The 12,637-nt window shown below is 40.0% G+C and overlaps 1 protein-coding gene across 1 annotated transcript; it reads right to left on the minus strand.

The window, feature by feature from the left end:
• Window positions 1-739: 739 nt before the first annotated feature.
• On the minus strand, window positions 740-12,061 carry ATP6V1G3 (ATPase H+ transporting V1 subunit G3). Its single transcript, XM_042029926.1, has 3 exons — window positions 11,793-12,061; window positions 4,352-4,452; window positions 740-1,174 (listed from the first exon to the last, which is right to left on the minus strand). The coding sequence occupies exons 1-3, from the start codon at window positions 11,872-11,874 to the stop codon at window positions 1,001-1,003; spliced, it is 357 nt and encodes a 118-aa protein (XP_041885860.1). The 5' UTR covers window positions 11,875-12,061; the 3' UTR covers window positions 740-1,000.
• Between the last annotated feature and the right edge of the window lie 576 nt (window positions 12,062-12,637).

Below are 12,637 nucleotides of genomic sequence, written 5' to 3' on the forward strand. Positions count from 1 at the left end.
CAGGTGTGTGTCAGATCCCCACTTCATCGGTGCCTCCCATCAGCTTCATCCCATCCGACTGAACGGGCTTCACCTTGAGAACACAGATCATATTATATTTTCCTAACTTCAGTAGAATTTATTCCAAGGGAAATCTGTGCTATTGCAGAGGAAAGTATTACCCAAGGTCGCTTAGAGAAGTGAGCTGTAGCTGATGTGATTTCTGGTGAACAACCTGTGGATTCAGGTACCATTTAGCATAACTGGTGTAGAGTTTGAGCCCCTGGATTCCTGAGCTTTCAGGGTAACTGTACAGATAATAATGGAAGTGCCATTCTGTGCTTTGCACCATAGCAATTTTGTTAATAATGACTATGCCTGTTCTCATTCTTCAGACTTAACAAAGCTATATAAATTTTGTGGTGTAGTTAAATATTAGGACAATACTTTGAGTATGGCTTTTAAGCATAATTTTGTACAAGTTAACTATATTTTGCTTTAAATTACCATAGAAAAATTGAAAATGTTTTGACTTACATTTTTGACCAAAATCTACAGGGTTCCTGTGTGGTTCATAACCTGACCACTCCATGTATCACAGGGAAAGCAGAAATGTTCTATTCTAAGTTTTTGTGATATTCTATTTCATGTAACTTGAAGTACAGTAAAGATTGGGATAAACAGACTTTATGCAACGTAACATCCAAGTACAGAACATTTTAGAAGACAAAAGGAACAAAGACTCCCACTGAAAACCTGCTAGTGTCAAAGAATCATTTATTCTGCTGTTGTTGATTTGCCCCTGTCTAAATGACAGGGGCTTAGCTACAGGAAACAATATTCCAACAAATGCTTGTGATATCCTGGATAATTCCTGTCACATCAAAAGCCTGTGTGGAATGGTGTGCTTTTGGCTTTCGTGCTCTTTTTTTCTCACACATATAGAAACAATACATGAGGAAGTATTTATGCCTATGAAGAAAGAAGGCTACTTTTTACGAACACAGCACATCATTGAATCTTAAACCACAGGTCTGAAGTTTGGGTGAATTTCAGGGCTGATGTCACATATTGTGCTCAAGAGCTTTTTCATCATGCTCTCCATGTTCCTGTGGTAGCTGCTTGTGAGGTTTCGGATGGCTTCTGTTGTTTGCTCTTCTATTTTGGCAGAGAAGTTACCTTGGGAGCCCATTACCTGAAAAAGCAGAAGACCTCTGAGCAAAATGAGAGGCTATATATGACCATGTTTATTGTACTTTTCTTCATCGTGTAGCACAAGCATAACACAAACACACCACAGAGCTTCCGAACAGTAAGGGTATGATCTGGGTTGAGCTGTGTGCATAAAAACAGGACTAAAAGCAACTCTCATATGCTCATTAGCAATGGGAATCTCCCCATGCAATGAAAGTTTCCCAGCTCCCTGAGGGAAAATGTGTGTGTTTTGTCTTTTATATGTCTCATTTTAATTTGTTTTCTATTTTAATGACTAGTCAGCTAAGTTCTATCACCGTGTGCTTCATTTGGCCTCACTGAGAATGCCTGTGAGTGCAGCTAAGGACCAAACATGGAAAAACCTTCCTGAAAATGCATAATTACAGTTTCAGAGTACTTGAAATGTCTTCAGCAGTTAGTGATGTATAACCCTCAACAGGCCTCAGACAAGGTCTTTTAATGTTACATTTTCTTATCTGGCGAAATACCAGACAGCTTCTGGCACAGTTAATATCAGGACATTCGCTTAGAATTTAATTGACTCTAGACTCACTGAACATTTTAGCAAGGTTATGTTATAAACAGATGCACACGTTCCAAATCTGTGACTTTGCTCCCTCCTCCCTCACTGCCCCAACATCCCTTGAATTCTTCCCTTATGGAAAAGTCCTTCAGATACCAGCAGAGAAATTGGTTTCCAGCTAAAGAATTCCATGTGGAGAGAAGAAGACATTTCTGCATGCTGGCAGAATAAGAAAGGAATAAGTAACATATTGTTTTTGTTCCTGCCGTGGTTCTCTGGGGTGGACTAGCAGGTGGAGCTAACCTGTGATATATTAGTGGGGTACCTACAGCATGACCAGAAACAGGGGAGGAGTCATTAACTCTATTTTCCATCTAGTTTTAGCCCAACTTAGTCCTTAGAAGAAGGAAAAGCATCTTTTGCACAAGCCACTTACCCTGTTGCATTTACCAGTACCTGTCAATGTAGTGAGGCATTTGTCCATAATCCACACGTAAAACACTTTTCAATTTGGAAGAAATGTCGGTTGTAGACATAATACTAAGTATTGGGAAAAGATTATAGTTTTCCATAATAGATATTTTTAGCTGACACTTTATTTTATCTTTTAGACAAGTTGCAAGGGTCATGTGTGGGAAAGGTTGTACAGCTTAGACTGAATTTATGGAGCTGATTTTTTCCACTGGGGAAAAGAACTTTCTAGAGATCCCAGATGGTTGCATGTTATCCAGCTACTAAATACTTTTGAAATGTCTCAAGAAAAGTATTATAATTTTAAGAAGAGCCTCCACAGACCTGCTCTCTCAGCTCATGCTAATATTGTAACTTGAGATAGTAAATTCTTACTCTATGTGTTTTTCCCTCTTTTTCTGCTTCTGAATTTGAAGACCTTTTTCTTGCAGAATGAAGGCAATGCTCTGCTTAGTTTATGATTTCTGCTGACCTTGAAGGTCTGTCCCTTATTTTGCCCATACAGGTTTTGCACTAGTGTAATTTCAAAGCTGCTAAAATACTACATTGGCTCAGAAACCACAAAATTCAGAACTAGGCTGCACATCTCCAGAGTGAAAACCCCATGAACTTTAGCAAAATTTGTTTGAGATCCAGGCTAAAAATTTTGCATGTTTTGAAAAAATATTTTGCATATTATCATTCTGACCTCTATCGTTATTTTTCTGTTGCTGTTGTTAATTCTGGATGGATATGAAGCATCTCATAGTATGAGAAAATTTGCTCCAGTTTGGATACAAGCAACACAAAGTAAGAAGAAGAATGGCTTTAAAGGAGACTGTGACAAAGAATTAAAAATACCTGTGTCCAAATACCTGGGAAAGTAAACTGATCCGGGCATCAGAGTTCCCTCTGCACTGGCTCTGCTGAAGCTCCTGACTGCCTAGCAGACACAGGTTAATAATGATGGCATTTGTCTGGGTAGATAAATGTTTGACATAATGGGTCAGGGAACATGGAGGAGGACTGCAATGATCTTGTACAACGCCCTGTCATTCAAGGAGCAATATGTGCTCTGTCCTGCTCAGGTGAAATGTTCAGTAGACAAACAGTGGCCTTTCCTGCAGCTTTAATTTTGCTTGTGATGAAAAAATTGAGTTCAAAACAAAGCAACATCTTTTCTGCTATCAAGACCTAGAACAAGAAGTCTGGCTTGACTGAGAAGATGAACAAATTTTAGAGGTGTTACTTTATTTTGGTGTCAGTAAACATCTGAAATTGTACATTTGAGACTGTTCTACCTGGCCTGCCTGTGTGACAGTGTGTCTGGGGGCTGGCAGGGTATGGTAGAGACTTTGTGTGTACAGATGTTCTTAAGGGTTGTGATCCCTGCTGGAAAATGTTTTATAGGAAGTGTGACTGAAATGACAGATTTGTAAAACAGATTTTATTTGACCTCTTAGGCTTTTTTTTCTTTTTGTGGCTGTTTTTCACAAGTACTTTCCTTGCCTTTGCATGATACAAGCTGGGGGAAAAAACAAGACCAAAAATGTAAGAGAAAGGTCATCAGGTAAAAAGGGAATGGTTTGTGAACTTTGATGGAAATGCTAGGGAAAAATGCAAGATGCCATAAATGTATAAAACAGCTTTATTCAGATATGAAAATACCTGTCAGATCACTTTTACTATAGAAACATAGTGAAAAACTCTTAAGGTTTTGGTGATTTCAGTTGATAAAGGATGCAGTCTTGTATGTAATTAAAAGAGACAGCTGAAGTGGAACAGAAATGGAAAGAAACATTTTAAACCTTTGCTTTTACTGACACATCCACTTTACTGAATCCCCCAGTTTCAGGACAGGAAGTAGGTCTGTCTGTGGTTGTAGAAAGAGGACCCAAAAGTAATTTTCCTTAAGGGACATATGTCTTCAAAGCATAAGCATGAACCAAACATGCAATCTGGACAATTTTAGTGGTGAAAGTCCACAATTTGTTCTACAAATGCATTCAAAGCCTGTGAAAAAGTCCAAATGAAGCATATACACACTTTAGATGGAATCCCTGTGTTTAATCAGTATGACCACACTGGTTTGCAGGAGTCTCCATGTAATACTGTTGGAAGCAATTTGGTTTACCATTGAGCAGATCGGTACAAGAAAAGAACATATGCAGGTTTCTAACTTACACTTGTTTCCTTGTTTCTAAATTCCTTCTCCCTCTGTAGTCTGTAGTGGTCTATCTCGGCTGTGGCTTCTTCCTTGGCCTGCTTCAGCCTTTTACCCTTTCCTAGAGGGGCAAGAAAGAGGCACTTATTTCATACCATCACTGTATCCCCAAAGATGAATCTCTCTAAATAGGAGGTGTTTAGCTGGCAGAGTAGAACACTGACTTTGCTGAAAGTCTTGTCCATCAGATTTATTTGCACAAGAATGGTCAGAAAAGACAAAGTGATTTAATTAGAATACTTTCTGACTGCTAGCCAGTCATGCAAGTACCCATCTTCTGAGACCAACTTCCTGTGCAGAAGCACACAACAACTGAAGAGCTTCTTGGTTTGCTGAGAACAGAAGTTTTTTTGCAACTACACGTCTTCTCACAACACAAATGCTTTTTTTCTAATCACAGATTGGTGTTTAAATAAATATCTATCTTTTCTTCATCAGCAATAGTAGCAGCCAGATAACAGATTTTAGTTGTCATGGATGGGAAAAGACGTTATTCTGTAAGATTTCCTGTATTGATTGGTTGCCAGAATCCCTTCATCCCACACCAACTGGATTCTGCTTAGAGCTGGCAGATTTCCAAAATACTGCAAGATATGTCTTAACCACTACCAAACTGAGTTGCAACTTTCAGGCTTTGTCCTTCTCTTCCCCCACCCTTTTCCACTAACCTTTGTTAAATGCAGAGGTGAGTGATTAAGAGGAGGAGGTCAATGGCATTCTCTGCCAGTGCACAGAAACTATGAAAGGGATTAAATTTTTTTTTTCTTTTCATTTTAAACTAGAAGGTGGTCTGTAAGGCGACATTTTAGGGTGAAGTGGAAACCAGAGTCTTCCTCCTCACCAGGCTTGTTTACATACCTAATTTTGTTTGCTGTGAATAGTTACTTTGTTTTAGGTAAAACACTATGGGCTTGTCAAATCAAGAGCACATAAGTAATTTCAGGACTGGGCATAAGGTACTTTCTGGATCTAGTTGGGTTGTCATGTAAAGTATAAGAGTAAATGGTTTGATGGAAATGTGATGTTTAAGGTTTTACATGAAGGAGCTGGTGAGCATGTCATAAAACCCCCATGGGCTTCTCTGTCGTTTATAAAGTCAGTAAAGTTGCATGGATCTCCTCAGGATTCTGCTACACTACCTTGTGAGGAAAAAGTAATTTTCTAACTGTAAACCTCTTGTATGGAATTTGATATGTTATACTTGAGACACCTGGGCTGGTGCTGATTTTTGGGGTCTCTTTCTGCTGCACAGCTAGAATTTTAGGGGGGGGGGAATAAGCTTGCTCCCTTTCTTAACAGGAGCAGTATCTTCAGTGGCTGAAAAACTGCTTAGTTGCTTAAATTAGGATATCACAAGAATGAGAGAGTGGCGGCCTAGGCAGCTGAATGAGCCATCTTGATCTCATGTGGCACATTGATTTATTTACTTACTGTAACAACCTATTTAACATCACTGAGCAATAAGAACCTTTGTATTTTTTTTTTTTTTGAGCTTTCAATTCAAGCACAGAAGACAAAAGATACCTTTTCTGCTTTCCTGAAATCCTAGGGAACATTCTCTGCCTCAGCTAGGAAGAGGAACATAAATATTTCTGATTTGTTTCCTCCGAGCCGTTCCACTGGATTGGTTACACCAGAGCTGGGCTTCTGAAGCCTTATCAGGTGTATCATATAACAACTTGCTCCCACTGAGCATGGCACAATGAGGAAGCTGAAGCTTGGGAGGAAGACTGTTTGTTCTAATACATCTGAGATTCTGCAAAAGCCTGCGCAAAATACCTGATTCAGCAGGAAATGACTTCACCAGTTGATGGCTCCTTCCAAAATAATTATCTGCAGATGGGTGAGTAGAAGCAGAGAGATGCATGAAATGTGGATTACCTTTTAAGTCTTGATTCCTAGACTGTTGGCTTTTGTGGGTGTGCTTATTGTGGAACCTCGGGGGTGGCACTGTATACAGGCTTTTTACAGGAAGGAGCAGCCTGCTGGGGAACTAGATAGCTTTACTGACCCCCAGTCTATCAGTGCAGGGCTCTCTTGTGTGGTAAATTATATTTCTCAGAGTCCTTCTGCCACTGAGCTACTGTGCTTATGCATAAAGGGGAGAGAGGCTGTTTAAAACCTAGTGGGTACTTTTCCAGTTTGTATTTCTTTGATAAAGGCTGATTTCTCCCAGCTTCTACCACTCACTGTATGAAGTATTGGGACCAGGATGAGTGAACTGACAGATCTGTGTAAGAGCCTGACGTTAAGTCTGGACAACAAAATTTGGAACCAGGTTTAGGTCTGTATTTTGAAGTTTCCCTTATTCTCCTTTCCAAATTTGGAGCTGATCAGCCTTTTGTAGAGTTTCCACTCTGTAGGAGTGGAGCCGGGGGGTGATTCTCTGGAGCTGGCAGTCGGGGGGAGTGACTACGATGAAGCTTTGCCAATTTCACCAGCTGAGGAACTGTATCTCTATAGCAAATTAAATTATTTCAAAATCAGTGGGATTTTAATTTCAAATTCCATCTGGGGGGCCATCTGTAGTAAATATGTTGCATATTTGGCCACCAGATAGATAAATATATCCATTTAAAATGTACAAAATGGAAAGAGATTTACTGTAAAACAACAGTTCCCTTGCCTCTGACAATGTAGATAGTGAACCGAGGAGTACATACATACATACGTGTCAGCTCTTGACAGTGCTCTGGAGTAAGCACAATACATAGGGTGTCACCGTAGGGTGGCAGCCATTTCATTTTTCCATGATGCCTTAAGAATTGGTACAGCAGGAACCTGCTGCTTCCTATTTAATTAAGTGGAAAAGCTGTGAGTAAATTACTGCTAGTTCAACAACATTGTGGACAGAATCGGCAACTGCCAACATATGCGATGGTGCATATGCTGCACCTGATTAAGTTAAGCACAAACTAGAGCTTAACCTGCTGTTCCACTAGCGACAAACCAAAATTAATTAATCAGTCTGTTGTTAACCACTTGTCTGCTACCATAGCTGTGCAATACAGGACTGCCTTTTCAAAGCCTTACTGATCTGCTGGGTTGGGCTCTCTGCAGAGCACAGCCAGGCTGAAATCAACCCTGACACACTGAAGGGTGGAAGACACTGAAATTCAGCCAAAATCGTGCAAAAAGAGGGCAAGAAATACAGGAGGATGGGCAAACCAGCCTGGCCCAATGACATTTCCTCCAGGATCATAGAGGTGAGGTGCAGAAAGCCCCAAGTTTGAAGAGATTTTTGCCGCAAAGGTCATGCTGTGGGGACCAGGTTTGCTGCTGGCCCTCTGTCCCTCTTTCCTGACTTGAATATGGGCAGCAGCAAAGCAGCTGTGCTATGCATGATTTCCTTGTCCACAGCCTATAAAAAAATTCTTAGGCATTGTGTTAAACTGGCCCAATCCTAAAAAGCTTGCTGTGACTAGCCAGTCCTGTATGGGATTTTCTTGCCCAACATGGGAAGGTGTTATTAGCATGGAGGAAGGCTATATTCTTCTTTCTAGGTATTTCTATGATGTTAATGAAACACCTTGCTCTGGTTAGATCCACAAGAACTGGTGTCTTTTAGGTTGTTCGAGTTTTTTAGATCTTGCAAGAAAGACAGTAGGAGGCAAAAATGTTGCATTCTAATTTGTTCAAACACTAAGTTATCTTACTTTCCAAAACTGCAATGCTAAAATGGGGGTTGGTTTTCAAACATATCATCTAGGCTGAATTTCTGCATAGAAATCAAGTCATTTGAAGAAGTTGCCAAAAATTAATCATGTTTTCTTAAAATAGAACAGTTGTCTTTGCTAAATTGCCTGGAAAATGGGATTTGGGGATGTGCATTCTGAGAAAACTATTTTGTACTTTTAATAGAATAGAGGCAGCTAAGCATTATGTACAGCTTTCTCAGTAGATAAAATATGTCTTGGATATTATCCAAGAGAGTTCCATGGATATAATTCTGTTTACAATATCTTATTTTGATTAATTTTGTTTTAATATGATTCCTATTATCTTTCATCTGAGTTTTCTTTTTATTAGGCATGAGAAATTCAAGGGAAGACATAAAAATCTATACGAGAACAAGTTTTGCTAAGCCCAGTGTTCACAACACATTTGTTCCCCTTGTTTTACCCAAAAGGATTTTCAGGAATTGATGTCTTGGCACTGCTAATGCTTGGTTATTTCCAGGATCCAAATTGTGCTTAAAGTAAAAATGATAGATAAAGCAGCACCATGCTCAAAAGGCCAAAGGATTGCAGACTGGTTTGGCTTGTGTTTAATAAATTTAATAATTTCAGCCTTGCACATGTGCATTTACTAATTAATTAATTAAACTACTAATAATTTTTCAGGTATAAATGATATCAGCTAATGACATCATGCCAGGATAAAGGGTATTGAGCAAGAAGTATGAAAAAGCATGTACAGAGGAGCTTTAGCACTCTATTTTTGCTTTGTTTTGTGTGTATCAATTTAATTTGCTAATTTTTTTCAGTTATTTAAAGTGGCTTTTGCATTATGAACTGCACATATGTCAGCAAAACCTCGGCCCATTACCTGTTTATATACAATATTATGCGTGTTCACACTACATTTTGATTGGTTATGTGAGTATCAACTGTAAACACCGAAGGCTTTGCATCAGGGAGTTCTGCTAGTCACATTTCCTTGCAAATGCCTTTTCTGGGTGTGTCTCGTGAACAGCCTGCCAGCTGATGTCCCCGTCTTAGCACAGCAGCCAGACTCGGGCACAGTGGTGGTGTGCAGTTCCTGTTTGCGGTGACGAAGGAGGTCATAGGGCTGGGGCAGCAGTGGCACGGCTGGAAGGGTTCAGTGCTTTCCCTGGCAGCCCAGACCTGCAGAGAACAGGCCCTGAGCAGCAGCTGCTGATCCACACTGGTCCTGGGTGGATCTGAGCTGGCTGTTCGGGGGTGAGGTAGCACGTCCTCCCGTGTTTCACCCAGCCGTGTGTGCACAGGTCAACCAATCGCACTGCACAGATCTGTTGCATTTCATACATTTCCTTTTGGCTTCACTTTTATGCTCAAACTCTGCAGTCCTTTGTTTTGATCTAACTGCAGAATCAATGTGGGGAAGAGACTGCTGAAGTAATCCCAATTTAGCATAGCCAGATTTGCCTCTCAAAGAATCCCTTTTGTCCTTGTCCCACAGTATTTTAAATTATGCTGGCATAGTCAGTTACCTAAGGTGGTGTAGTGACATTGCTATAAAAAATACTGAAATTAGGGACAACATGGAAATTTTAAACTTTATTTTGTAGCTTCACTGCAATTCTTGCAATGTTGAATATAATGGTTGTAGAGATTACCTATAGTGCGTGGTTTAGCACAAAATCCAGGGTGGATTTATTTATTTGTTTGCCCTTGATATGCTCTACCTAGGAATAAAATCTTTCTGAAATTCTTGAGGTTTTTCATCGGATCACACTGAACTGCTGAGGCTGGAAGGATCCTATGGGATACACTCCCTGATGGGAGCAATGGCAGCTTGATTGAGGCCATATCCAGTGGGTTTTGAACGTCTGAGAATGGAGATTCCCCAGCCTCTGGGCAGCCTGTTCCTCCCTCACAGTCATTGAGTTGTTTTCTTATGTTTAAATTTGTGAATTGATATTTTAATTTTCCTTAATAATTTTTGTAAATACAAGAAAATTCTGGCCTTAAAAGTAGTAGAAAAGAAAGCCATAGTGATGATTTATTTTCACTATAAATAATTTTACTGATAGCAAAATTCTTAATAGCTGTTTTTCTGTAGCTGGTTAATAACTCCTACCAGTGTGTTAGTGTTGAGGTAAGCATTGGTAGGGGTTTAATTCAAGTTTCTGACTCAGAGGGCTCTGAAGATACTTTATCTGTATGAAACCTTGTGCTTATCACAAGCACTCCAAGTGAGGATGAGGTGCTGACAAGGGAGTGTGTCTTTTGCAGAGTAGAGTAAATGCATCCATAACTGTGTCTGGATTCTGCAAGACATTCAGCTTTGGTCATCACTTTTATGCTATAATGATTCTTTTCAGTTTTGGAGTTCCTTAATTTATGAAGCTTCCTTTTAACTGCCTGTTAAAGGAAAAGCTAAAGTGACTCTTCTGGTTTTAAAAACAAACCCAAATGAAATTAAAGGAAAAAAACCCCCTCTAAACCCAAAAGTAAAGGGTAATTCACTTCAAGATATCACAGTTAAAGGCCTGATTCTGCAGTCTGTGTTCAGGCCAAACTCCCTCTCCCTCCACTGGGGCTATGCCTTTCTGGATCATGTGCTCTCTGGGTAGGAGGAGCAGTGTGTTTCCTCTGCCCTGCATGAGAAGGGAAAACCTCCCAGAGCTCCTGGTTTGGCCGTATAAGAGGTATCCAAGAAATGGATACTTAACTATCCATTGCTTTCAAGTTTCTGCCTGAGAGAGTTCTGTTTTATGAAGGTGAGGGGATTTGTTTTAATCTCTGTTGTGTCTGCAAGGCACAGGCAGTGGCTGGGTGCTTAGGGAGGGGACTTGCCTTTCTACTTATTTTTGTGTGCTGCTGTACAAATTGATAAAAATTAATGAGCACACAACAATGCTGATTCATGTGTAGAAGGAATATGGAAACTACACAAATTACTCTGTTTAGCTTCCATTCCTCCCTGGAAAACAAAATATATTCCTTTAATCACACTCTTGCTCCACATGACATCATTGTCGTGCATTTTCTTCGCATTCTGCAGCACAGCGTTATTTCCTGCTGCTGGTTTCTAAAGCAAGATCACTCCAGAAAACAGTACTAATGTTTCAGGGCTAGTGCAGGTCAATGACTCACGTGGTTGTTACCTGCACTCAGGAGAATAATTACTTGTACCATGTAATAAAACTTCTGTGAATGATCTATTACAGTACTGAGAGTGCTCGAGATTTTACCTGATTTTGATCACTGTCCCAAAGTCTCCCCTTAGTTTTCATATACATTCTTGAAGCCCAGCTTCAACTAGGAGACAAGTTACTGAATTTTGTAAGTAAAGAGGAACACTGAAAAATTTTAGCAAGACCTATAAAGAAAAATAAAGAGTTTGGAGTCTGGTCCTCCAGAACTGGCAGCCAAAGGCACACAGGATTTTAGTTTAAATAGCAAGGCAGTAATGACATTATTGGCATTGAGATGAAGGAAGAACAAATGCAGCTGACAGGATGAATATAACAAAGAAAATCTTTTTTAATGTAGTAAGGCACATGTACATGTACACACAAGCACATGGGATTCTAAGCAAACTCTGAATGTTCACGTTTGAGTAAATGCCTGGCTGCAGTCAAGGCGCAGCACTAGTACATGTACACAGATGAAGTAATCTTTTTCTGTGAGCTACTGTAATTCTGAAGGGCTTGCATTTGAGAAGTACAGTAAAACCAGGCCAGCTACTTACTTTTTTTGGCTTCCTCCAGTTTGTCCTTGGCACGTTTTTCTGCCTGCAAAAGCTGCTGGATTCCCTGAGACTGGCTGGTCATGCTGATTGCTGGGGCTGGTGAACTTCTGTGGAGACTGGAGCTCAGAGGGAGTTTTATACAGCTGCCAGGCTCTTCCTTGTGTTTTTTGTTCTGTGTGTTATTGCAACAAGCTTCCAGATTGTACCAACCCAGCCAGCTGTGCCTGGATTGCTGCTGGGAGCACAGATCTGGGAGTGCAGTCGGAAAAACACAGCAGTGAGGCTGAAAGAAATGTTCTCCTCTCTTCAGGGTCACAGAGAACTTGAAGTGTCTGATTAACACACTGGGGGAAAAAAAGAACTCTTCAAATGGCTTGTAGTTTAATGGGGAATTTTTTCTTTTTTAGAATCTTATTTCTGAAGCAGAATACAGTTAATCTTGTCTAGGAACTGAGGGGAAAAGAATATTTTCTTGGCATTTCCTTTTAATAACAGTTCCCCTCAAAGTGAAGAATCAGGCTCAGTCAACAATTGATTTTGGTTGAACACCAAGAACTGCTTGTAGGCTTCTGTTTAATGTTACTTCTTAACACTACTCATTGGGGTTTTCACTTTAAAAAAATCTTCAATAGGAATTAATTCATTGGGGACTAAAGATTAAAAAAGCATGTGGTGAGTATGTGCCTTGTAATGTGCCATGATGGAAGTGAGTGGACATGAGATGGAGTGAGAAGCTGTGGGCTTAGCTCTAAGATCCGGACTCTTGGAAGGTATAAATGGTGGGCTAGGTTTTACTTTCAAGTCATAACACACACAACAGTCAAATGAATGCCTGAGCATGGCTG

Source organism: Corvus kubaryi, unplaced genomic scaffold, assembly GCF_017639235.1.
Source record: "Corvus kubaryi isolate FWS band 111438036 unplaced genomic scaffold, C.kubaryi_AGA036_p1.0 37334, whole genome shotgun sequence".
Lineage (NCBI taxonomy): Eukaryota > Metazoa > Chordata > Aves > Passeriformes > Corvidae > Corvus > Corvus kubaryi.

Excerpts from the sequence above, each read along its gene's own strand:
- ATP6V1G3 (XM_042029926.1), bottom strand. The coding sequence starts at position 11,874 with ATGACCAGCCAGTCTCAGGGAATCCAGCAGCTTTTGCAGGCAGAAAAA. Across the intron at positions 4,453-11,792 it reads ACTGGAGGAAGCCAAAAAAA|GAAAGGGTAAAAGGCTGAAG; the intron begins GTAAGTAGCTGG and ends TTGCCCCTCTAG. Across the intron at positions 1,175-4,351 it reads TTAGAAACAAGGAAACAAGT|GTAATGGGCTCCCAAGGTAA; the intron begins GTAAGTTAGAAA and ends CTGCTTTTTCAG.